At 42.6% G+C, this 27504-nt stretch overlaps 1 protein-coding gene across 1 annotated transcript in view; it reads right to left on the bottom strand.

Moving 5' to 3' along the window:
- PTPN23 (protein tyrosine phosphatase non-receptor type 23) overlaps positions 1-27504 on the bottom strand; it is a 1983393-nt gene that overhangs the window by 119831 nt on the left and 1836058 nt on the right. Inside the window, exon 22 of the mRNA XM_044066015.1 lies at positions 25856-25960. Within this exon, the coding sequence (XP_043921950.1) occupies positions 25856-25960 (105 nt within the window). The remainder of the gene's footprint in view (positions 1-25855; positions 25961-27504) is intronic.

Here is a 27504-nt window from a genome sequence, read left to right as displayed (position 1 = left end):
TTCTTCAGTTTTTCTTGCCCCAGATGTCAGGTGCCCCCAAATAGGTAGGCAATACATTTTGCTAATAAAACATACATAAAAAATAAAAACAATACCTTCAGATACAAGCAAATACACCACATAGGTTGTATAGGGTAGAAAGGTATAGATAAGTCCCAGCTAAGAAAGAGGGGAGGGAGGGAGGGAGGGTAACCCGGACTGCAGCAGTGAATACACTCGAACATCTACATTTATGGTAGGTACAAAACTGTACTATATTCATTGTGTTTCATTGCTGCAGTCATTACACTTGGGTTGAATCCCAAAGCTGAGGTTGGGTGGCTGGGTCTATAAAGGATTTGGGGTGGCTATGAGGCCCTGCAGCACTGCAGTGGCAAAGCCAGCTCTGGATTTAGAGTAAAGAGGCAAGTGGTAATGCTTGGTAAAGGTGTGCACTGAACTCCAAGTTGCAGCTTCCAAAATATCCTTGGTAGGTACTCCTCTAAGGTAGGCAGTTGAAGTGGCTGTTGCCCTGGTGGAATGTGGCCTAATGTTGCTAGGTACAGTTTTTCCATGCTGTGTGTAGCAGAAACGGATACAGTGTCCTATCCATTTTGAAATGGTCTGCTTTGAAATAGCCTTTCCCTGTGATCATGTAGCATATGCTACAAACAATTGCTCAGTTTTCTTGAAAGCTTTTGTTTTGTCCAAGTAGAAGCGTAACTGCCTGTATATGTCTGAGTGCAGAAGTCTATCCCCTTTATTCTGGGGATTTGGATAAAAAGTTGGCAAGTGAATAGTTTGGTTAAGAGCCACACTGGATACCACCTTTGGCATAAATGTAGGGTTTGTTCTTAAAGAAACCCTGTCCTGATGAAAAATGATGAAAGGTTCCACTGCCATTAGTGCCTGTAACTCTGAGACCCTTCGTGCTGAGGTTATTGCCAGAAGCAGAGCAGTTTTCCATGACACATATTTTAATTCTGCTGAGTTGGCTGGCTCAAAAGGAGGTAAAGTTAGTTTTTCCAAGACAAAGTTCAGGTCCCAAGTTGGTGTTGGTGCTCTCCGGGGCGGTCTTATGTTTTTAGCTCCTCTGAGGTACTGTTTTAATAATGGATGAGAAAAAATAGGAGGATCCGTGTTGTAATGAGCTGAGATGGCAGAGGCGTGGCTCTTATTGGATGAAAAGGATAGGCCTTTGTCCAGCATCTCAGTTAAGTATTGCAATATCTGAGGAATATTTGGAAGAAGAGGGTCACAGCTTTGAGCCTGGTTCCAGGCGCAGAATCTCTTCCACTTTTCTGAATAGGATTTCCTGGTGCTGGGCCTCCTGGCCTCCAAAATGACATCCATAACAGCTTTAGAGAGAGGTGTTGGCTGCTTGGCTAAGTAATCTGCCATGCAGCCAGGTTTAAGGTTTTGAGCTGGCTGTGCAGGATCTGATTGTTTTGTTGCATCAGAAGATGAGGAATTTGAGGTAAAATCCATGCTGGGCCTTGAGCCAAGTTCTTTAAGATTGGGTACCAGTGCTGGCGTGGCCAGTCTGGGGCAATCAGGATCATTTTTGGCCTTGCTTGTCTGGCTTTTAGGAGTACCTTTGACAGGAGAGGCAGTGGTGGGAAGGCATAAACTTTTAGGGTTTTTCAGCTGAATGAGAGAGCATCCACTTTCCATGCTTGTGTGTGGTAAGTCCTTGTGCAGAATTTCTGTAGTTGGCAGTTCAGAGGGGAGGCAAAAAGATCTCTGTCTGGGCACCCCCATTTTTGTGTTATCATGCTGAATACTTGTGGATATAATTTCCACTCGTGAGGATCCATGATGTTTCTGCTGAAGTCGTCTGCCAGAGTATTTTCCTTTCCTGGCAGGAATTGTGCTTGCAGATGAACTTGATAGGTCAGTGCTGTGTTCCACAAAGTCATGGCTTGTCTGCAGAGGGGATAGGAATGAGTGCCCCCTTGCTTATTTATGTACCACATAACTGTGGTGTTGTCCATCTTAAGCAATAGTTGTCCTGGATGCAGAAGCTCCTTGAAAGCTGTTAGGGCATTTTGTACAGCTAGCATCTCTTTTTGATTGATGTGAAAATGCATTTGCTCTCTGGCCCACTTGCCCTGAATACATTTTCCTGCCATGTGTGCTCCCCAGGCATAATCTGAAGCATCTGTCATTAGTGTCTGCCTTGCTGTGGGTAAAGTGACAGGCTGTCCCTTGTTGTGGTGACATGCCTGTGCCCACCATCGAAACTCCTGCTGTAGGCAGGGAATAAGTGGTATTACTGCTTCCAAACTGTGACAGTGTTGAGTCCAAACACTTTTTAGGTACCATTGTAATTTCCTCATATGCAGTCTGGCATATGGTATCAGTAGTATGCAGGATGCCATGAACCCCAAGGCCTGCAGAATTTTTCTTGCAGGGAGTTGGGTTTTTGTTGCCATCAATTGAAAGTACTGAGTCAGTTGTCTTTGCTTGTCTGGCGTGAGATAAGCCATCTGGGCAGTTGTATTCAAGCTGGCACCCAGGAATATTATCTCTTGTGAGGGCACTAGTTTTGACTTCTTTTCGTTTAATGTGTACCCTAGGCAAATTAGCAATCTTTTTACAAAGGCCAGATGCTTTAGAAGAATGTCCTTGCTCTCTGCTTGAATAAGACAGTCGTCCAAGTAGGGATATATTTGAATTCCTTTTTGTCTGCAAAATGCAATTACTGGTGCCAGGCATTTTGTGAAGACCCTGGGCACAGTAGATAAGCCAAAGGGCAGTGCAGAGAATTGGTAATGCATTGTGCCAGCTATGAATCTGAGGTATCTTCTGCAATTTTGTCTGATTGGGACATGCAGGTATGCCTCTTTGAGGTCCAAACTAACTAGCCAAGCCTTCTTGCAGAGTATGTTTTCCCACTTGTTCAGCTGCATGCAATAAATTTAGAAGTTATGTACCTACCATAACGTTCCATGTTAGTTGTCTTCTCTCGCCTTCTTTCTTGCTGGATGGGTTCGGAGCCGATCCTCGGCTCCGACTTGGCACTTGCTAAGCTCGAGAGCTAACTTTACCAGCTCGAGGCAACCCTATATCCCATGATGCAAGGCGGAGATTACCCAGATCTCGTTTGGTAGCTAAAGAAATAGCAATATTTTCTTCCAACTTAAGAGGAGAAAGAAAATAAGGATACTAAATAACATCATACCCCTCTAGAAAGGATCGACGTAATCTAGTGACACTAGGAGTTGAACAGCTAGAAAAAGGTAATAACCTCTTAATAGAAGATGTATAATCTTCCCGGTCTGACCAGGCTAGGGGGATGGAGGGGGCCTAAGAAAGAAGGCGAGAAGACAACTAACATGGAACGTTATGGTAGGTACATAACTTCTAAATGTTAAGTTGTCAATCTCGCCTTCATTCTTGCTGGATGGGACCACGTCCCTAGCACCTCTATCCTGGGTGGCTCAATGGAACAGACTCTTGAGAACGGTGGAACCAAAATTTGCTCCGTCTCTGGAGACCAAATCTAATTTGTAATGTGAAACAAAGGTATGAGGAGAGGCCCATGTGGCTGCTGCACAAATAGTGTCTATTGGAAGTCTAGCTTGAAAAGCTGTAGATGTAGCTAGAGCTCTGGTAGAATGGGCTTTTGGGTTAGAAACCAACTCTTTGCCTCTGAGCTGATAAATGTAAGTGATCACAGAAGACAGCCACCTAGATAAAGTTACCTTAGAAACTGGAAGGCCTTTCCTGTTCTCTGCATAGGATAGAAATAGTTGATCAGATTTCCTAAAAATTTTTGTCTTGTCCAGATAATATCTGAGCTGGCGGTGAACATCGAGATAATGTAACTTTTGTTCAGCTCTATCAGAATAATTCGGGAAAAATACTGGAAGATCAATGGATTGATTTAGGTTAGTCTGTGATGCCACCTTTGGTAAGAAAGACGGATTAGTCCTTAGAGATACCCTGTCTTTGTGGAATATTAGATAGAGAGGGCGAATACAGAGAGCATGAAGCTCAGATACTCTCCTGGCAGATGTAATGGCAACTAGAAAAAGTGTCTTCCAAGAAAGCAATTTCAAAGAACAGGCAGCTGCAGGTTCGGGCGGGGAAGAATCAAGGATGTTAAAATTAAATTTAGATCCCACTGTGGTGGGGGGTCTCTAATTGGAGGTTTCAATAAAAAGATACCTCGAAGGAATGCCTTGCAAAGTTTATGTGACATAATGTTGTGGTCCAAAAAGCCTATATGAAAATTTGAAATGGCTGCCAGTTGAACTTTCACTGTGGAAGAAGAGGATCCTGAATTAAAAATTTCAGCTAGGAAGTCCAATACCGAATGAATTGGAGCAGTATAGGGGTCTATGTTCCTAGCTTTTGCCCAGAAAGAGAAACGTCACCATTTACTAGTGTAGATCTTTCTGGTAGAAGATTTTAGGGAAGCTACTATGATATCCCATACAGGATTAGAAATCATAGGAAGCCTGGCTAAGGATGGAAGTGGAGCAACCAAGCAGTGAGGTTGAGAGAAGGTATGGATTGGTGCAGTTGACCCGACTGGTGGGTCAGAAGATCTGGAACTGGGTCCAGATGCCATGGCTGTACCAAGAGGTAATGATGAAGGAACGGAAACCATATCTGTCGAGGTCAATAAGGGGCAATGAGAATCAACTTGGCTCTCAAGGCGGTTGCTTTCTGAATTAGCTGAGGTATCAGCGGAAAAGGAGGAAAAGCATAAAGAAGTCCCCGGGGCCAATCTTGGGTTAGAGCGTCTCTTGGGGGATGGCCTGGAAGGGGAAAGAGAGAGAAGAAGTCTGGGCATTTGCTGTTTTGAGGCGTAGCGAAAAGTTCGCAGCAAGGAAGGCCCCACTTCTGAAAAATCTCTTCCGTCACTGACTGTTTGAGAGACCAATCGTGAGGCATGAGAATAGCTCTGCTCAATCTGTCCGCTATGATGTTGGATTTCCCGGGGATGTGCGTTGCTATCAGAAACCGGTGAGAGGAGATTGCCCATTGCCAAAGTCTGAGAGCCTCTCGACACAGTGGATAGGACTTGGTTCCGCCCTGTTTGTTTATATACCACACTACGGACATATTGTCCGTTTGGACTGCAATAGTTCCCAGGGGAAGAGAGTCGTTGAGGGCTTGCAACGTTAAAAGCACTGCTCTCATCTCCAGAACATTTATATGCAAATGGTACTCGAAAGGTTGCCAAGTGCCATGGACCATTCTGCCCTGATAATGCTCCCCCCACCCGATCAGGGAGGCGTCCGATGTAACCGTGGCAACTGGGGCAAGAGGAACAAATGGTCTGCCTTGATGGATTTGAGGGGACGATATCCACCAAGTCAGATGTCTTTTGCAAGTTGGAGTTACTATGATCACGTGACGCATGGAAGTTGTTGAAAAGACCATTGGGTAAATAGCATCCATTGTAGAAGCCGCATGTAAAAGCGGGCAAGGGGAAGAAGTGTTATGGCGGCCGCCATAAGACCCAGTACTTTCAGAGCAAATCTGGCCTGAATTTTGTTGCTGAAGAGAATCACTTGGACGTGTCTTTGAATGTCCAAGATCCTTTGGTCTGTCAACCTTGCTGAAAGTTGTACGGTGTCCAATCTTGCGCCTATAAAAGTAATAGATTGACAAGGTGACAAGGCAGATTTTTCGAAATTTATAGGAATTCCTAGCCCTCTGCAAGTGTGAATGGTGTAATTTCTGGCTTGGAGAAGCTGATGCCTGGTGGTGGCAGTGAGGAGCCAGTCGTCTAGATATGGAAACACCTGGAATCCTTGACGTCTCAGGTGAGCCGTAACCACTGCCATGCATTTGGTGAACACTCTGGGGGCTGTAGTGAGTCCAAAGGGCAGGGCTCTGAAGTGGAAGTGACTGGTCCCCAGCCAAAAGCGGAGAAATCTTCTGGAGCGTCTGTGAATGTTTATGTGAAAGTACACATCCTGAAGATCTATCAAGCACATCCAATTGTCCTTACCCAGAAAGGGCAGAATGGACTGAAGCGTGACCATCCGGAATCTTGATTTCTTTACAAACGTGTTGAGTTTGCTCAGATCTAATATTGGTTTCCAGTCCCCTGTCTTTTTTGGAACTAAAAAGAACCTTGAGTAGATTCCGGATCCTATTTGGTCCGCTGGGACTGGCTGGATGGCTCTTTTTACTAGCAGTTTTGATATTTCTAGTACTGCTAGTTCCCTTAGACCGGGTGGAACGTTTGGAAAGGTTCCCTTTTGTTGAACTGGGGTTTGAATAAAGGGAATTTTGTAACCCTCGGATATAATTGACTGTACCCATTTGTCTTGAGAAAGGGAAAGCCAGGCTATTGGGTACAGCGATAATTTTCCCCCGACTGCCCCCGAAGGCGGACAATCGGGCAACATCTCAGGTATGCTGGAAGGGTTTGTCAGAAAGTGGCTCTCTGCTACCCTGATTCTGCGGACCACCTCTGCCCCTAGGGCGGCGTCTATTATTGTTACCCCCTCTGCCTCTGGGGGTAAATTGACCGTGCGTCAGGCGTAACTCCTTGAGATTTGCAGAACCACATTTTCCCTCCCTTCTGTCCTTTGGGGTAAGGTCTAGAAGGGGTCGAGAAATGGCCTCCTACTGCAGAAAGAGTCTTGCCATCTTGTTCGCATCTAGTCAGAGTGTCTTTCACTTGAGGACCGAACAAGGTCGAGCCATCAAAGGGGGAGTTTGTGAAAGACGCCTTGAAGGGGTCTGCAAAATTACAAAGCCGCATCCAGGACTGATGCCTTAAAGCCACTCCTGTGCCTGCGGCCCTACTCGCTCCATCGGCTGCATAAGAAATGAGCCACATGGAGGAGTTAGCAATGGAGTTAAGGATTCCTAGCTGTGAGCTAATCTTATCCTGAGACCCAGCAGCTGACGGATCCTGTAAAACTTCTCCCAACTCTTTAAGAACATCTCTTTGAAGGCGGGTGAAGTGGCATAAGTAGTTCAGCGATCTCATGTCAAAAGTCGCTGAAGAAAAAAATCTGCTTACTGTACCTGTCCATAGTCCTAGAATCCTTGTTAGGAGGATGGACAGGTACTGAAGGATCAGCTAATTCCTTCTTGGTGGCAGCAGCCAACACCATGGCATCAACTGGGACACCCTTTGTTAAATATTGTCCATCTTGTGGGGCAGTAATAAATTTTGAAGGTCTCCTAGGGATAGGTTCCACCGAATCTGGAGCCATCCACGCCTTCCGAGCCACTACCTCCATGAGAGGATCGAAAGGCAGAGACACCTAGGAGGTGGAGGGTCGAGATCCGAACGCCTCCAGGTATACTGACTCGTCCTCGGAGGGATTAAGGGAGGGCCAGTTCCCCCTCTGCTTAAGGATTTCAAGGATGTCTGAAAATGAGACATCCTCAGAGGAGGACCTTGGGGATCCCTCCGACTCATCCAAGTCAGTATCTGACGTAGTAGACTCAGAGGAGTCTAGATGTTTCCTCTTACATGTCCTCTTACGCGGGGGTTCCCCTGACGGATCAGGAGAAGCCTCGGAAGAGGAAGATATTCCCAATGGGGAAACCTGAGGCATTGGATCTCTGGGTCCGGGAGCAAGAGAGTGGGAAGAGACGTCAGCAGGCACTGTAGTGGGAGGAGCTGATGGAACTGTCCACTGACTAAGCCCAGGGGCTAGTACACTCCTCATCACCTCGAAGGCTCCCCCGTCAGGGAGACCAGAAAGTTCCCGCTCCGAAGAGATAGGAACCCCAGGCCTCACCGAGAGGGAAGGCTCCGAGGCAGATGGGGCCGAGCTCACCAATGCCGAAGCTCCGAGAGGGAGAACGGGGTCGGACAAGGGTCCGATGCCACTCGCCCCCTCGGAGCAGACGAGAGAGACCAGACGCCTGGATCCCTCCAATGAAGGTCTCAAGGAGGAAATCGGAGCCGAAAGGGGTGGTATCGGCTCCGAAGTCACAACGGTGCCGGTTCCAAGGAGCTCCGGCTCCGAGCTCAGAGTCGAAGGAGGAATTGAGATGGGCTGTGGAGTATTTGGGCCAATGCCCGAGACTTTAATAGTCTACTCACCACTCTCTCGAGGTCATGATCAGATAGCCTGGATGACCGAGAAGAACGGCTCCGATGGCTCCGCTCCGAGAGCATGGGTGATCTCGGAGCCGAATGTATCGATTCCACTGAAGGGGATCGAGATATCTTTTTTGAGATCAATGGAGCCATCGGAGCCGAAGATACGTCGGCTCCAGCCGGAGCCGACACTGAGTGTCTGGATTTGACAGTATCGGTGCCGGATGGAGCCGATACTGAGACTGGTATGGAAGGATCGGCTCCGGCCGGAGCCGATCTCGAACCTGGTGAGGATGAACCTGAAGCTGACGGCTTGGAAGTCTGAGACGAAGGCTTAACAGGTTTCGAGGGCTTCCCCGGCGCCGACTTAGTCGGGGAGCTCTCGGGCTTTAATAAGCCCCTTAATATCAGCTTATTTTTTCGCTCCTGCAGGACTCTTGGGCTGAAAGCATGACAGATAGCACAAGAGTCCTGCAGGTGCAAAGGTCCCAGGCAATAAACACAAGAAGTGTGACCATCTGTCAGAGACATCTTCTGACAGCACGAGTCACACTTCTTGAAGCCTGAGACCTTAGTGTCCTTCGACATAACTGTGTCGATGAAACACCTAACACACACACACACAAAAACACTCAGTCCAACAAATTAAAATAAACAGGGATAACACACAGTCACACACAAACAATCCCTGACAGGAAAAAATTTAGGGAGGGGAAGGCCTAAGGCCTAACTAGGGACAAGGGAATAATTTACTTAAAAAGAAGGGAACACTGACGGGAATAGGGCTAAAGTAAGTCGTTAATTAACAAAATACAAATATATATATATAAATTTAAAGGGGGGGTAGACGAAAAGTCTCTAAAACTGTTCACTTACCTACAGCTGGTAAAAGAAGGCACGTCGTTAGCGAAGTGGCAAACGAGATCTGGGTAATCTCCGCCTTGCATCATGGGATATAGGGTTGCCTCGAGCTGGTAAAATTAGCTCTCGAGCTTAGCAAGTGCCGAGTCGGAGCCGAGGATCGGCTCCGAACCCATCCAGCAAGAATGAAGGCGAGATTGACAACTTAACATCCTGCATTTCCTTATAGTCAGGACCTTCTGAGCTTGTAAGCATTTTCTGTTTTAACAGAGACATTAAATATTGTTGGTATTTAAGCATGTGAAACTGGCAATTTAAAGCCCTTACTGCTAAAGTTGCAGAAGTGTAAACTTTCTTCCCCCATCTATCTAATGCTCTAGAATCCCTGTCAGAGGGAACTGGATTTTTAGCAGTGGAAACCTTAACCCCTTTGGGACCCTGGGAAATAGTTTCTGGGTCAGCAGCAGGGTTTTTATAAAGAAATTTGTGAGAGTCAGGGACTCTGCAGTACCTATCTGGCTTGACTGGTGCTGGGGGCAAAGAATCAGGGGTTAAACTGGATTCAGAGAACACATCATCCACAATATCCAACACTGGCGGAATAGCAAGGGGCCTGTGCTGAGGCAGTAAAAGAAAAACTGAGCCTTTTCTTGGATTCTAAATAATCCTGGCTCTCCCAATGGAAATGCTCCCTCATGGTATGTAACGTTTCCCCAAAAGAGTAATCCTCAGGAGGAGAGGCTGAAGGGATTGATTTCTTCAGCATCAGAGTCCTCATAGGGGGGTAAAGTGTATCCCTGGTCTGAAGAGGAATCAGAAGAAATGGAAACCTGGTCAGAGGAATCATATCTGTATCCTGCCTAGGCCTTTTATCAGGAGGGGGATGGTAACCCCTGATCAGAGTAATTAGGTCTTCGGCCATTCTGAGCATCTGTTTTTTGGGCATGGAGGCCTGTCCAGGTTAATGCTGTACTTGTTTCTTTGTCTTTAATGGAGTTTTAGACTTGGTTGTTATTTTGATGGTAAGCTGTGGAGGTCTGAAAACACCCTCAGAAGCCGATGCCTGCTCAGCGGCTCCGGACCCATCTGAGGGGTTAATTTCCGTAGTCCCAATACCTTGAGTTTCCAGAGGCCTAGAAATCTCCATGTGGGAGTCGGAGGCGGCCTGTGGCTCTGAGGTAGCAGGTGTCAGGGGCTGCGACAGCGCCTCACTGAGAACCGGCAACTGGCCTAGAAGGGGCTTCATCGTCAGTTTTGGACCTCGGATGCCTGTCCTTATCTTTGTCTTTGCATTTTTTGTGTATTCCGGTCGTCAGATGTTCCAACGGCATGGTATAATTGAACCTTCGGCCAAAATAATGGCATGCAGAATCAAACCGATATTTAATAGTGCGCTTGTTAAATCTAGCACAAAACCGACAACTAGTGACGTCGTGGTCTGGGCCTAGGCATGGACTACAGTAAGAATGAAAATCCTTATGAGGTATTTGCTTCCCACAAGAAATGCAATTATTAACTTTTACTGACATCGGTCTGAGGCAAGAAAAAGTTTCCCCAACGGGGTACTTAGCTTTATTGAAGACTTCGGTTCTGAAATTCGAATTCGAAAATCTCAGGAGTCGGCTGACCAGCACTTGCGAACTGCTTTTGCTTCGGGCACCACGCGGCAAGAAAGACTGAAGAAAATGGTGTCGGCTGCATCTTATATACCCCTGGTGCACTGACGTCAGGGAAGAAGCGACAGCAACCAACGCCGGACCAAGACTTTGGAACTCTGGCCGACTGCGGGACCACCTGACAGCAGGATAACCCAAGTGTAATGACTGCAGCAGTGAAACACGAACATTTTCAACTCTGCATTTGCAGCTGGCTCAAAAGGAGGCATAGTGAGCTTTTCCAATACAAATTTAAGGTCCCAGGCTGGAAGAGGGACTCTCCTGGGTGGTCTCAGGTTTTTCGCCCCTCTGAGGAACTGCTTCAGCAGTGGATGAGAGAAGAGGGGTGGTTCTGTATTATGAGGTGAAATGGCCGAGGCATGAATTTTGATGAAAGAAAAGGAAAGGCCCTTGTGAAGCATCTCAGTTAAGTATTGAAGAATATGAGGTAGACTGGGCACTGTAGTGTCCTTCCCTTGAGTTTGGCTCCAGGAACATAATCTTTTCATTTTTCAGCATAGGATTTTCTAGTACTAAGCCTCCTTGCCTCCAGAATGACATCCATCACTTACTAACTGAGGGATGGTAACGGAGAGATCAGGTAATTAGCCAGGCCGCAAGGTTCAGGGTTTGAAGCTGTAGGTGCAGAATCTGGCCATCCCGCTGAGAAAGCAGGGCAGGGGTCTGAGGCAGATGCCATGGTTCCAGCAGTGACACACTGCGCAAGACGGGGTACCAGTGTTGGCATGTCCAGTTTGGTGCAATCAGCACTATCCTTGGTTTATCCTGTTTGATCTTTATTAGCACTTTGGAGAGGAGAGGCAGAGAGGGAAAGGCATAAACTGATAGGTTTTTCCAGGTGAAGGACAGGGCATCCACTTTCCAAACTTGTCTGTGGGGAGTCCTTGTGTAGAACTTGTCCAATTGGTAGTTCTGAGGGGAGGCAAACAGGTTTATCTCTGGGATCCCCCATTTGTTTCTCAACATGCTGAATATCTTCGATTCCAGTATCCACTTGTGTGGGTCCATGAGATTTATGCTTAGGTCATCTGCCATACTATTTAGCCTGCCTGGCAGGAACTGAGCTTGTAGTTGCACTTGGTAGCTCAAGGCTGTGTTCCACAGAGACATGGCTAGACTGCAGAGAGGGTATGAGTGGGTTCCCCCTGCTTGTTTATGTACCACATAACAGTGGTGTTGTCCATCTTTACCAATAATTGTCCTGGAAGAATGTGGTCCTTGAAGGCTGTCAGAGCATTCTGTACAGCTAACATTTCTTTTTGGTTGATATGCAGGAGCACTTGACTCGGGTTCCATTTGCCCTGAATGCACTGCCAAGACAAGTGAGCCCCCCATGCAAAGTCTGATGTGCCTGTTGTTAGGGTTTGGGCCGCAGGGGGTAGAGTGAATGGCAGTCCCTTGTTTTGGTGTCAGACCTCTGCCCACCAAAGGAACTCTACCTTTAGACAAGGTATGATAGGAATCATTGAGTCTAGGTCCTGAGAATGTTGACACTATAGGCTTTTTAGATACCATTGTAGTTTCCTCATATGCATATGGAATTAGTAGAATGCAAGAGGCCATGAACCCCAGGGCTTGCAGTATTTTCCTTGCAGATAGCTGGGTCTTTGTGGCCAGTAGTTTGACGCAGGCTGTCAAATGAACCTGTTTCTCTGGCGTGAGGTACGCCATCTGGGAAGTTGTATTCAAGCTTGTTTCCAGGAATACAACTTGTTGGCAGGGCACTAGATGTGATTTATTTTCGTTTATAGTGTACCCCAGAGAAGTTAGTAATTTCCTCACAAATGCCAGATGATTTAATAGTATGTCTTGGCTTTCTGCCTGGATTAGACAATCGTCCTGGTATGGGTATATTTGAATATTTATTTGCCTGCAAAATGCAATGACTGGAGCTATCCACTTTGTGAATACCCTGGGTGCAGTAGATAAGGCAAAGGGCAGTGCATATAGCTTGCTCTGAAGCATAGGTATCTTCTGCAAGATTCCCTTATTAGGATGTGCAGGTAGGCTTCCTTTAAATCCAGTGTTGCCAACCAGACATTTTTGCCTAGCACAGGAAGTAGCTGATGCAGAGTTAGCATTTTAGCATTTTGAATTTTGGGATTTCCAAAAAGGTGCTGAGGTTAGACAAGTCCAGGATAGGACACCAGGAATTGTCTTTTCTGGGAACCAGGAAAAGTCTTGAGTAGAAGCCTTGCCCCCATTCTTCTTCTGGGACAGGTTGAATAGCCCTGATGTTTAGAAGAGGGAGAACTTGCTTTTGAGCCCCTGCCCACTGATTTGGGGGTAGGTCTGGCCAACCGTTTGGGGTTGGTAAGGAGTGGAAGTGGAATCTGTATCCTTAGGAAACTATATTTAAAACCCGTTTGTCTTGGGTATTGAGTTCCCAGTTTTTTGCATGCAGGGCGATATTTCTCCCTAAAAGAACAGTCAGGTGAGCAGGGCTTGGAAAGTTTAAAGTTAAGTCATTGTGACAGTTTACTATAGGGGGGTGTCTTACTACTACCAGCTTTGGAAGTGGGAGCCTCCACTGCTTAGGCCTGTGAGTACCTTGGGACCGAAGCCTGGGTGTTCTGCTGGTTCTGGGTTTGGACTGGGAAGGCCTTGAAGAGGCAGGAAAGGACCAATTCTTAGAAGGCCAATGGCTACTAAATCTGGGAGGCTGAACTTGCAGGAAATTTTTAACAGTTTGCATGGATTTAGCTTTTTCCTCCATCTTTTTAAATACGTCTTCTGCTTTGTTGCCAAACAGGCTGTCTTAGTTTAGGGGAGCATCCAGTAATTTAGCTTTAACATGATCTGGCAAAGATTGCTTCTTAAGCCAAGCATGCCTTCTAAGTACAGACCCAGTGACAGCAGTCCTGCAAGATGCCTCTAATGAATCAAAACCACATTGCAAAGTATGCTTTCCAACCTGCTCAGCAGAATGCATTAAATCCTGTAATTCCTTATTTTCAGCACAGTCAGGAAACAACATAATTTTCTGTTTAAACAGTCCAATAATATGCTGCTGATACTTTAACATATGAAACTGGCAGTTTAAGGCCCTAATGGCCAAAGTAGCAGAAGTGTATACCTTCTTACCCCCATCTATCCAGGGCCCTGGAATCTCTATCAGAGGGGGTAGGGGTTTTGGCAGTAGTAGCCTTAATGCCCTTGGGTCCCTGTGAAATGGTCTCAAGATCCGCAGTAGGATTTTTAAAGAGGAACTTGTGAGAGTCAGGAACCCTGTAATATACATCTGGTTTTCTGGGAACAGGAGGTAAGGAGTCAGGGGCCAAGCTAGATTCCGAAAAGGCATCATCAACAATGTCCAGTACAGGGAGGATAGCTAAAGGCCTAAGTTGGGGCAGTAGAAAGAAATCCCTGAGCCTCTTTTTAGAATCAGAGTAATCCTTGCTTTCCCAGTGAAAATGCTCCCCAAGAGTATGCAAGGTTTCATCAAAAGAGAAATCCTCTGGAGGGGAAGCAGAGGGAATAGAGTCCTCTGCATCAGAATCCTCATAGGTAGATAAGGGTAAATCCTGGTCAGCAGAGGAAACAGAAATTTCAGAATCCTGATCAGAAAAATCATAAGCAAATTCAGTCCTAGGTCTCTTAGAGGAGGAAGGTTGGCTTCCCCTGATTAAAGTAATAAGGTCTTCAGCCATTCTTATCATTTGTTTTAGGCATAGAGGCCTGACCATGTGGTCTGGGTGTCGATTTTCCAGTCGTGGATCGAGTTTTAGGCCTTGAAGAAGAAGATGGCGTCTGTTTAATATGTAAGTCAGTAGGCCTGAATACACCCTCAGAAGCCAGTGCCTGCACAGTGGCTCCGGACCCATCCGAGGTAGAGATATCCGCAGGTTCCACAGTTGAAACATCTTGCGGCATACCGAACTCCGAATGGGTCTCAGTAGAGGCCTGCAAATCTGAAGTAGCGGGTATCAGGGGCTGCGAAAGCGCCTCACTGAGTACCGGTGAACTGGCGACTAGCTTAGGAGAAGTGTCGTTGGCAGCTTTGGACCTAGGCGGCCTCTGTCTTTATCTTTGCATTTTTTCAGAATGTCGGTAGTCGGGTGGCTTACCAAAGCCATATCTGGGTAATTGAACTGAGTACCAAAATATTTAGAAGCGTAAATATACAGACGAATAGTTCGTTGTTTAACTAAGGCATAAAACTGACAGCGAGGTACGTCGTGGTCAGGGCGTAGGCAAGGAATACAGTATGAATGAAAATGTTTATGAGGTATTTGCTTTCCACAAGAAATATAATTATTGACTTTTACTGACATCGGTTTAGAGCAAGAAAAAGTTTCTCCAACGGGATATTTAGCTTTAGTTGAAGACTTCGGTTCTGAAACTCGAAAACAAAAATTTCAGGAGTCGGACTGGCACTTGCGAACTGCTTCTGCTTTGGGCACCGCACGGCAAGAAAGACTGATGTAATGGCGTCGGCTGCATGCTTTATACTCATGACTACCTGACGTCATGGAAGATGAGACAGCAACCGTTGCAGGACTCAATACTTTATTAATTAGGCTGTCTGAGGGCTTCTGCAAGCAGATAACCCAAATGTGATGACTGCAATAATGAAACATGAAGAACATCGACAGCTCTAGGTAATAAAGCTTACTATTTTGCCCAACAACAAATAAAGGGAGAAAAAATACAGCTATAGGTAATTTTTCTTACTGTTTTACCCAACAACTAAAGGGAAAAAATACACACAGAGTTTATCAGATGTTGGGGGAGGGGGGATAGATAAAACAGATGCTGCTTGAATATTGTCCCTGGTGGTGTGCTCTCCAAATACCCTAATAACAAGCTAGTTAAATAATCAGAGTCCTGACTGCGACCTATATTGATTTTTTGATGCTACAAGTTTCTTTCTTCCATCACTTTTTAGTTCCTGGTTGCATGAATGAGTTCGCAGAGCGCAATTAAAAGAATTTACAGCTGGAATACTGGATATTTTCAGGGATAGTTGCTAGAATTTGTACTGTAAAGAAAACATACGGAATGAATATGTTTGCTGATACCTACTCTAGTAAAGTACTATTTAAACAAAAAAAACCTCTCCTCACTTACATTAAGCATCTAGTGTGGCAGCTAGGCATAATACATTATACTTATGTAAACTCTAGCAATATTTAAGTAAAAGGAATAACCAAGACTTGCAGTAAAATAGGAAGACATGCATAAAGATACAATCAGGAAACTTAACACTTTATGTAATTCTTATGGCAGCTATGGCACAATACATTAAACTTATGGAAATGCTGTCAGTATTACGTAAAGGAGCAATCAAAGAGAAAAATCTTGCAGAAAAATAAAGTGAATTCTCTACAACAGAAGAAAAACTATTGCGAAAAAGAGTAAAATCCCATGAGTGGAGGAACTCCCTGGTCAGCCTTAGTAAAAAGCTGAGATCCCTCATAAAATCTTCCAAAGCTAGTTAAGAAAACAAAAAATCGCCACTGATTCTAAAGACAGCCACAAAGCATTCTATAGCTATGTGAAGAATCTCAATGGCAACACTCAGATCTGCTCTAAGTTACAGCACAATGGCACTAAATATACAGAACCAACTGATATTGCCAACATCCTGGCAGATAGGTTCAGTGCTAACTTTACCCCCCCCCCTCACCCCTAAAAGAGTTCATCTCTATACCGGAAGAATACAAAGTTCCTGTAATCACGGCTGCACAAGTAAAAACTACTCTCTCCAAAGCCAAGAACATAGCATCCATGAGACCTGACAATATCCTAGGCTGCGTTCTACATGAACTACAGAACGAACTGGCACCCCATCTAAGTACCATGTACAGTCATAGCCTCACCTCAGGCTTTTCGCCCACTGAATGGCGCACAGCAACAGTTATCCCACTCCACAAAGGGGGAGCCACCATGGACTCTGGGAACTACCGCCCCATTAGCCTGACGAGCTTGGTCTGCAAGGCTGTGGATCGTATCATCATGGAACTTATAAACAATGACATTGGTAATCTCCAAACTCTAGACCCCACCTAGTTCGGGTTTGTAAAAGGCAGATTATGTCTCCTAAACCAGATAGACTTCTTTGAAGCAGTCACCAAAGCCGTAGATGAGGCTAAGGTGGTTCACACAGCCTTCTAGATCTTGTCAAGGCTTTTGACACCAACCCCCACTCTGAAATTATAGATAAACTCACTAAACTAGGTATAAATCCCTATGTCACAAGATGGGTTACCAAATGGCTCACTGACAGAACCCACACTGTGAAAGTAGCAGACTCCAAGTCCAACTTCAGACCAGTGACAAGTGGAGTACCACAGGGTTCAGTCATGGGTTCTCTCCCGTTTGCTATCTACTTCTCAGAAGTACAGGCTAACACAGCAGGTCTTTGGATAATGAAGTTCGCAGATGACTGCAAACTAGAAGCCATAATCGAAACTCGTAATGATGTGGGCATCCTACAAAAGGGCCTCACTGAGACAGATGCCTGGTGTCAAAGCCATGGCCTCAAGCTCAATGTCAAAAAGTGCATTGTCATCCCTTTTGGTAAAAACTCTGTACCATGAACTACCACATAGGTGGTAGTCTACTTAACACCAAAAGTGTGATAAGAGACCTTGGGACACAGGTGGACAGTAGTCTCTCCTTTGATAATCACATCGCCACAGTAGTGAGGAAAGCCTTCCACGTAGCACACCTCATCACAAAAGGTTTCTCATCCAGGAAAAAAAGAGGTCATTGTTTCCCTCTACTCGTCACTCTTTAAACCCATTATAGTACAACGCCCCTTTTGGTATGTACCTCACAAGACATCTACAGCAACTAGAAAGGTTGCAGAAATACCTCACAAAGAGGATTACCGGCCTGCAAGAGATGCCCTACGCAGACCATCTAAAAAAACTCCAGCTTTACTCTATCGCATATCGCCTACTCAGAGGCGATCTCTGCTAACATACAAAGCTATGTCAAACCCAGAGCTGTTGGACATGCTCCACTTAAAGAAATCCCAATCCCTCCGAGCTACACGCTCTAGGGACCTAAACCTTGTCACCACAATAAACAGAACATGTTGGAGGCATAGATTCCTGTCCCAGAGACTTCCCATACTCTGGAACAAACTACCTATCTATATCAAACAAAGCTCCTCATTAGCACTCCTCAATAAAAATCTTGATGATTGGATGGGAGATGGGAAATTCACCCCGAGGATCACTTCTGTGGCTGTGCTCGACAGGGGCACAGGAAAATAATTATCTTGGGTGGCGAAAGCCAGGTTACCTTTTTGGCTAAGCTTATAAAGGCCGTGGGGCCAATAGCCTAGTACCTACCTATGAACCTATTTAAGCATACAGATTCAATTTATAAGATATAATGCAGTCCTGTAGGATGCTAACAGCATCCCAGTTTGGTTAGGATAATCATGTGAACAACACTACAATCTTTAAACAGGTAAAACAGTGTTACGTATTTAAAGGGGCCCGTACATTATAAATGTAAAACCTAGTCAGAGGTAATTACTAAAATGGTTGCATGGTTGTATAGTGAGTTATAACATCAGCGTTCAGAGAAGGCTTGTTAATAAGCATGATAACAGTTGGTATAGTGTCAGTATACACAGATATGTATCATTACCTCTTATGTCAATAAAAATTGGAAATATGAAAGAACAACAGATTTATTCAATGAATGTTCATTTCAGGGAATGGGAAAGTAACTAGATGGCCAACACTTCCCCATCTGTCCTTTTCCCCACTGTAGTGTGGTTTTGGAGTTGGTATATATATATAGTTAGGGGGGTATGGGGGGTGAAGTCACCCACCTGGCTAGGTTTGAAAAGCTGTTTTTTGTGAGAAGGGGAACTGTTGGCTAACTAGCTACTTTCTCTGGTGATAAAATGAATGTTCACTGAATGAACATTTGATGGTTATGGTTTAGCCGTTTGATGGAAATGTTGCTCGACAGTTAAACATAGACCTGTTTACAGCTATAGCATTTGTTTTGTGGTCATTAATTTTATACCCCAAAAGACTTGAAACTGTTTCAGTATTCCACAACACTGAGATGTGGCCCTTTCTGGTTTTATCAGGTACAACATAATATCCTATGAAAATAAAGCCAACTTTTCTTGATTACCATACCAATTATATTCTTGAATTTTTGAGTCCCTTATTTTCTTTGCCAATGGCTCTAAATATAACACAAAAGACAAAAGGGAAAGAGGACACCCCTGCCTGGTTCCTCTGTTCAAATATAACTTATCGGAGAGGAACACTCCTACTTTAATGTTTGCTTCTGATCCCTCATACACCCTCCTAATTAAACTTATTACTGTATCATGGAATGCAAATACTTCCATTGCCCTACTCATAAAATTCTAGTGTACTCGGGCGAATGCTTTCTCTGCATCAAGACCCACCATCCCCTGAGGTATTTTCTTACACTCTGCTTCCATTGGGATAAACATCATTGTTCTGTTAATGTTGTCAAATGTTTGCCTCACCTCCACAAAACCACATTTCTCCATATTTATCAATTTTGGCACTACCATTGATATTCTTTTAGCATTAAAACAAACACTTTACAATTATGATTTAACACTGAAATGGGCTTGTATGAAGCTGGGTCCGATGCGTCTTTACAGTCTTTAGGTTTTAGAGCCATCACAGCTTTCTTCCAGAATGCTGGTCCTTCCCCTCTTTTTAAAATATTTAAACAAATCCTTCCAGATCTTTATCACTTTTTTCCCTCACAGCTTCCAAACTTCCACAAGAATAAGATCTATTCCTGGAGACTTTCTTGAAGATTGATTATACATCAATGTTTTTTATCTCATCTCTTCCTACCTTAACTGCTAACTGTTGAGTCTCATCTGTTTCTAACCTTGGCATACCCAAGTCTTCCATAAATACTTCCATTTGTGCTTCTTCTTGTTTTCCACATTCCTCTGCTTTATACAAATTTCCATAAAATTTCCAAAATATCTCTAATAACTCTATGGGATATCTGTTTATTTTTCTTGTTACAGACTCCCTAGTGTTTGTGTTTAGGAACAACCCTTTCTACCTTCTGTTGCCTAAGTTATTGTGCTAAAATTTTTTGTACTCTGGAGTTGCTATCAAAAACCGTTGCTAAACAGAAATCCTTCTAAACTCATGCATATTATCCAGATATTCCCTTATTTTCTCTTTAGCACTCTGAGTTTGCACTTCTTGCTCTATCTGATCCCCATTATTCTGCAATAATTTAACCTTTGTCATCCTCTCTAAATAATTCTTGTTACTTCTTGACCATCTCCCTTTTTCATTTACTTCTACCCTATTTTTAAACTCCACTTTTATTTTATCTCACTCACTAGCTATAACTTCTGAAGAAATTCTTCCGTAATAACTCTCAAATAATTTCCACTACCCATTCCTTAAATTCCTCTCTTTTCAACATGTAGGTGGGGGAAGTGCCAGTATCTCACTTGTACTTCATTACCCTGCATCTTAGCTGCTATTGGTGCATAATACAGCAATAACCCACGCCTGGGTGTGGGTAATGCGGGAATTACACATGGTTGGTGTGGTTTGGTCCCGAGGGACCAAACAAAGACAACCGTGGGTAAATCCCGCATTACCCACACCCAGAAGTGGGTTATTGCTATTATACTATGACATTATTTAAGAAAAGAAATAATTACTTTTATATATACCACGAAAAACAGAAACAAACTGATAAAAAATCTGAAGCACTATGGCAAAGACGGCAACGCAAATAATGAGTTTGTTTTCTAATTTAATAACACATACAGTTGGTAAGTGCTTTCGGCTGTAAAAGCTCAGCCTTCATCAGACAAAATAAAACACACTAACATTAGTTATATGCTATATACGTAATTGACCAATTAATAAATGATTCAATTATAAATCTCATTACATCAATTAAAAACTCGAGTTGCATAAAATATGCATGCCAATAAAATAAATAAAATACAGTATACAACACAATTACCAAAAATACAATAAATTTTATAATAAAACCATGAACTCATGTAGTTGATTCTATATCTATTTCCAGTATATTAAAATTGAGGGCTTTCAATAGATAACATATCAAATAATGTATTAATAGTTACACAGAGTAAGATGTTACAAAAAGTTTTGATGTCTTAAGTATTTATTTATTTATTTATTTAATGACTGTATTTTGCAAATCTACATATAGAAAACTATAAGTTTTAAGAGAGACTTATACTAATGGAAAAAGTCCGGGCGATCGGACCTTTTTCCATTAGTATAAGTCGATTTACAATGTGCACGCTGGCCAATCAGCGTGCACGTTTTGGAATATTAATGGGGGGGTCATGGTATAATCTGAAATAGTTACTGGACATGTGTCAAAACTATTAATTAAATGCACGTTCCTGTGAAATACAACTTCCATTTAGTCTAGCCCAATTATTGTACCCCTGGGAATAATATGTAAGTTCTCTCAGAATTCCTACTACTAAATTCACATCTTCTACACCAAGTATTTTCATAAATGTTTTCAGAAATCTACCCTCCTTTGTTATATTTCCCTTCTAGGTCCCGAGACACATCCTGACTGTTGAATATCAAGTTCCAGTTCCCACCTGTACGTAATAGTCCCTGCTGAAAGCGATTATTTCTTCCACAAATTTTTTAAGCTCTATAAAAGCAGTTAGGTGGAAAATAAAAACATGCCAGCATAATCCTCCTCCCTTGCCAGTAGCCCCTTACTACCACAAATCTACCACTACTATCTTTTTCCCTCTTCTATCACTATTAGAACTCTTCTAGCAATTAGTACAAGTACTCCCCTTTTCCTTTGCCCTTGATATTACGCGAAATATCCCTCTTGAAATCCTTTATCAAATTCATATGCTCATTTCTTTCCAAGGTGTCTCCTGTAGCACTGTTAATTGTGCTATGACTTTCTTAGTATAACTCAATACTTCCTCATTTTTGTCTATACCTGTGAGGCCAGTCATGTTCCAAAGTATGTTTAGTGTCGTCATTATAAGAAGTTATTCTCACCTATTATAAATGACAGCTTTTTAAATGTCTATTTCCATCTTTTATGTTACATGCACCCACCGATGTAGGGCATGTTGATCTTTTATACAGTTGTTTCTTGTCATCACTATTTGAATTTTGTGTTAATGAAAACCCTAAAAAAATACTCCCAGAACAGCCTCATAACGTATTAACCTAAAACAAATGTACAAAACTATGTGCAACTTCAAATAATAAAATGTAACCCTCCTAACCTGAACAAATGTCCCAAATATACAGCTACGCACAAAGGCAAAACCTAACCTAAAATTAAGGTTATCCACGCTAGGATGCCTATTACACCCTGTGCTCCTAATTACACTAATTGGTGTATGTTCTTATCTTACCTTTGTCACTCTTCCAGATGTGAATAACAACTTGTAAGTTTTTAGAAAATGTTAACTCTTAGCCCTAAGAAAATGTGAACTGGCCATCTTTAAATAAAACTAAATTATACAAGGTTTTAGTATATGCAGTAAAGTATTTGGTCACCAGAAAAGCTGCTCACTCTTATTCACTTCCAATAATTTCAAAGTTTATTTTTTTGCTAAATTGCTCGCCCTTGTAGGTTTTAATTTTGCATTTCTCTCAGTAAACGATGCCCAGACCTCTCACTGTATTGTCTTCATCTTTAGTCAGCTTGTTTCCATGGAAACTTAAGATCAAAAGCTGAGCTCCCTACAGCTCCTGATTTAACTGTCACTGAACATTTATTTGCTTAAAGAAAACTATTACTTTGTGGTTTCTCATTTTTAAGTGTCATTAGATTAAGCCAAGGGCATTAATCCAGATATTTATCTATGCAAAAGTAAAATAAAATATTTAAATTCTATAATCAGTGCACTTTTAAATGACATCACCCACCCCAACAGCCAAAGATTACAATCTATCGACTTAAACATGCTTTTGTACAGCCTTTTTTCTCTTTTTACACTGTAATGTACATTTCTTAAAATTAAAAAAGAAAGAAAAACAAGCACCTGTTTATCACATACAACAATCACTGAAAAGAGTTTACTACATCATATGCAATTTATATCATACAATATTGAATACAAATACTGTTAAGAACAAAAATTATTTTACTTAAAAGTTTTTCTATCTTTCTCCCTTTTTACCTTTTAGTGTCCTTCTAAACATTAGGGGCATATGCCTGTCAGTCCCCAAACAAAGTTAACAAAAATCCAATCTTTCTGTCACTTTTTCTTGTAAAACCATATTTCACAAATGTGACTGATTGCTTTATAGTCTCACATTTATTCACTAATTTCAGTGTTGCTGGTCTTCCTCTTCTTCATCTCCATCTCCGAACCCTAGACCCCGGTTCAAATTTAAGGTGCTCCTAAATTCCTCTACTCAAATCATATGCTTTTTTCATTCTCTCAAGCATTTTACTTTGTAACACTGGAAAACATTTTACTGGCAAAGTCTCTCTATGAGCCTCACCATCAGAAGAATGAGAAGCAAAGTCCTCTCCTATATGATGTATCACCACTTGTTGGACATACTTTTGTATTTCCCCCTTAGCCTCATCTGCATCTAAACATGACTTTGATCCTCCAGGAAAAAATATTCTGAAGACAGCTTTATAAAGCAGCTTGAATCTCACATCTGCCTCTCAACATTCCCCGATTGCTGGAATACATCTGTTACTCTTCTGCCTTGTGTATAGTGAAAGCATCATTTCCCATAAACAATCTACTGTCTCCACCTTTTAATATTTTGTCCTTTTGCCACAATTCTTTCAGGATCAACTCTCTCTGCTGGGACAACTGCATCTTTACTAATACAGGTCTTGACTCTTTTCTCATGGCCAGGTTTGGAGCATACACACGATGAGTCCTTTCAATTAACAGATCCTGCCACTGAATACCAGTCTAGTTGCTTATTGGTATCTTCATAAAATTAATAACAATCTGTTTCTCCTATTTTTTGAGGTACAGCATTAAATCTGAGGTTTCTCTATGTCCTCTAATTCTACCATTTTTTAAATCTCTCTTCTTGAGCATTCTCATACCCAGTCTTTTCTTCATTTTAACTTCTGATTTTTGCAGCTTTTATCAGCTTATCTGAACATGTTTAAAGCTTCTTCCATGTTTTTCTAGCCTTTGAGTTGATATACTCACTCCTTTGGTGTTTTTTTTTTTAATCAGCTCTGAACACATTTGACTTATTTTTTTCCTCTAGACTGCACCAAAGCTGGAGTTTGAACTGCTTTTTGATGAACACCTGCAGTATTTTTCCGAGTCAGTGTTCCTTCTTCACTTTTTCTGTTTGATTTTAGGATCTCTAAGTTAATTCTTTGCTGGCATCCCAACAGTGTACTTACTAGCCAGTAAATTAATTTACCAAAAGTGACGGTGCTCCTGGCAGTTTCTATTTTCACACAGGGAGAGCGGAAGTTAAACTGATAAGTTTCCAAGATGGATGCACACTGAACAGCCTGAATTTAACCTTAAGCTAAATCTAGTAAGCTACTGCTGTATAGGGAAATTTGAGGAGGAGTACATATATGTTTAATTTCTTGTTTCTTTCTGATAAGAAAAATGGGGCCAACAGTGTTAACAGCAGTAGCAGTTTCCCCAGGGATGGGCACAATACTCTGAATAAACAGAGAAGCCTTTGACTTTTCTGCTCCCTCTCCCAGGACCAACAAGAGTGGCTATCCCTTGCCAACTGAGGGAACCCCGACAGCTGCAGAGGATGTGGCTAACACCTGGTCCACAGTAGCTGTAGGTGTTATACCAGAGGGATCCTGGCTAAAATATGAGTGGCCTGAGGAACCAGCTTTTGCCACAGCAGTCACCCACCTATGGCTGAGGCAAACTGCTAGCCTGCTGTGGTAGCAAATGCTGTCTACTTAAGTTTTTATTTTTGTGGTTGGAAGAAGGGATGGTAGTTCCAGCACAATGGTGCCTCTTTCCCCGGGAAAACAAGCAGCATAAACTGAAAAAAAAAATGAAGTTGCTAATAGTATTTTTTTCATAGTAAATACAATTTAATAGTAAAATAAATTCTTAAGAGAAAAAAAAGGTTTTCAACTAAGCTTTTAAACTGACAGGAAAAAAGTGCATTCCCATTTAAAAGTACAGCTGAGTTTCATGACACTTCATTAAAACACAAACTCTTACATTAACAATAACTTTTCTAAGTAAGAAAGTACATTTAAACAATACTTTTTATGTGGAAGGTTTTTCCCCAAAGGTAACTATCTGTCCAGCAAAGGATCATCATAAGCCAACCGTTGATCCCTGAAAGCCTGCAAAGGAGTGCTCTCATCAAAGGCAAGAAAGTTTTTGAAGGCTTGGTGCTCAAACCTGTGAGGCTTGGTGCTCAAACCTGTGTTTTTAGGCAGCTCAACTCAAGCTGCCTAATGGTTTGGGCATATAGAAGGTGCCTTGAAGCTTTGAAAGCTGGCATGCAGTTACATCCTTGGCAGGATACAACTCATATATCAGTAAGTAATCAATGTGATGGACATCTGTTCAATGTCTTCACTCCCAAAGCCTTGCATCATTCTTCAAGAAGGGGTTCAAATATTTCTGGATAGCCTAAACCTATCCCTGACAGCTGACATGGATACCTTCCTCAAAGCACAGACCTTCACAACCTCCCAGCTGTCAATACTAACTTCTGTACATGTGCCATAGAGGTTATCAGCAGTAACTTGATGATGCCAAGCATGTCCCCAACCCAGTGCTGCACATCAGATGCCTGCTTGCCATAAACCCTTTTGCAGGATGGGCACACTGTCATTGGCTGCTCACTCCCACCTTCCCATACCTCACTCATTCAGCACCCAAGCCACAACACACACTCAGACCTTCTAAGTTACAAGCAGGGTTTTATCCCTCAGATCACAGAGACAAGCTGTTGAAGTGAATTAAGTGTACTTTCAAGTTCCTTTAAATTGCTTTGGTGAGATCACTGAGAAACAGCAAATGGATGAAGCCTGTATGTATGGGTGCTTGTACTGAGATTTGAATATACTTTCCTAAGTGCAAAATGTACAGTTTAGAATCCTATTGCAATAGGCAGAAAGTTAGTATCATGACTTATCAGAAAACAAAGCACATCACTACAACTTCAGCATTCAAATCAGTGCAGGACTTGTGCGGTTAATGTTGGCTTATAATTTGACCACATTTCTCAAAATTCTTGCAGAAATGAAATAATGTTAACTTGCTACAGCCCTAGTTCCTAAACATCCCTACAGAACAATAACATGAATAAGACACCAAGGAAAAAAAAGAACAAAGAGAAAAAAGTCTTACCTGCAATGAACAACAACAGGTGTGTGTAGAGGCCTCTGATGCCGATAATGTTCATGCACCTCTTGGATAAATCGCAGCAATCTACTCTTACTGTCTGGTAAACCCCTTGTGAAAATACAGACAGAAATATACATATGTTTTAGTTATATTTTCTAACATGTAAGCACTACACCAAAAAAGATAAAAGAAAAAAAAATAGTACTTGTATTTTTTAAAACAGCAACATCATAAGATTTTGATCATTGTCAACAAACAGTGGGAGCAGTTACATAAGAACTATAACTGCAGACCTCCAAGAATATCACAATTGCAATTAATATTAAACTTGCATAAGACAGAACAGCCAGGCACCACAACTACACGTAAATTTCTGGAGCATTCCTTCAATTCAAATCATGCCCTTGAGTTTCTGATGAGAAAAACTAAAGTTATGTACTTACCATAACAATAGATCCAGATTTTCTGATTTCCGTCCAGTTCAACCACGGGTTGTTAAATCTGACAAGTTCTGACCTCAGCTCAGACTCTGAAGTTTCCAGTTTCCAGGGCTCTGACTCCTCCCCTATCCATAATTCCCTTCACTCCACCTTAGTATCTCAGATCGAGTTTGCTTCAGTAAATTAAACCATAGGAATTAGGTTCAAGATTAAGTCTAGCATACAAGTAAAAGGAAAGATTGGATGACAGTCATATAGGACTGCTGACAGACAGGGTGTGCAGGAAGCTAGTCACCAGAAGCCCATTTGTGTCAATTTGGAAGGGGCAGGAGGGATGTTGAACAGGGTGAAAATCAGACAACAAGGATCTATCATTATGGTAAGCAGAATACTTCAGTATCCAGTGTTGTCTGCTTTCATCCTATTCAACCATAGGACAAAATCCCATGCTATTATAGCTGGGTGGTATCAAGGAAGGTCATTCCTGGGAAAGCTGGAATCAAAGGAAGAGCATGATCTAGATTGTACATCCAGTTTTTAGTGACATGCAAGTATAAATTGTTGACCAAGTTGCTGCAACACAAGTATCAGCAACAGGTAGTCTTCTAGTAAAGGCTGTTGATGTGGCCACTGCCCATGTAAAATGAACCTTAGGTTTAGATTGAAGAGACAAGCACTTTTTAATGTGAATAAAGGAAAAGCAGTCTGATAACCATCTGTAAAGAGTAACCTTAGCAACTTCTTTGCCTAATTTAAGTTTAGAGAAGGGCAACAAACAGCTGATCAGACTTACTGAACTGCTTAGTCCTATGAAGATGGAACCTAAGTTGACAATGAATGTCCAGCATATGCCAAATGCATGCACCTTTGTTTAAGAATCTGGGAAAAAGACTGGTAGCTTTACTGACTGATGCATATTAGTCTCGGATGCTACTTTAGGAAGGAAGGCTGCATTAGTTCAAGAAAATTGTTTTTATGAAATACCAGATCGGAAGGCATGTAGTAAAGTGTTTGCATCTCTGAAATCCATCTGGCTGACATGACAGCTACCAGACAAATTGTCTTCCAAGACAGAAACTTCAAGTCAACTGAAATTATACTTCAAAGGGGGGGTTGAGTTGATGCCTGTAGCGTGATAATATCCCAGGGGGTACTGGATCTCAGACAGCTGGTTGTATTAGAAAAGTTCCCTTAAAAAAGGCTTTAAAGATT

The sequence above is a fragment of the Protopterus annectens genome, chromosome 3.part0, assembly GCF_019279795.1.
Source record: "Protopterus annectens isolate FY-2018-M chromosome 3.part0, PAN1.0, whole genome shotgun sequence".
NCBI classification, from domain to species: domain Eukaryota; kingdom Metazoa; phylum Chordata; order Ceratodontiformes; family Protopteridae; genus Protopterus; species Protopterus annectens.
Note: the sequence above shows the minus strand (reverse complement) of the source record. Positions and strands in the feature narration are given on the sequence as shown.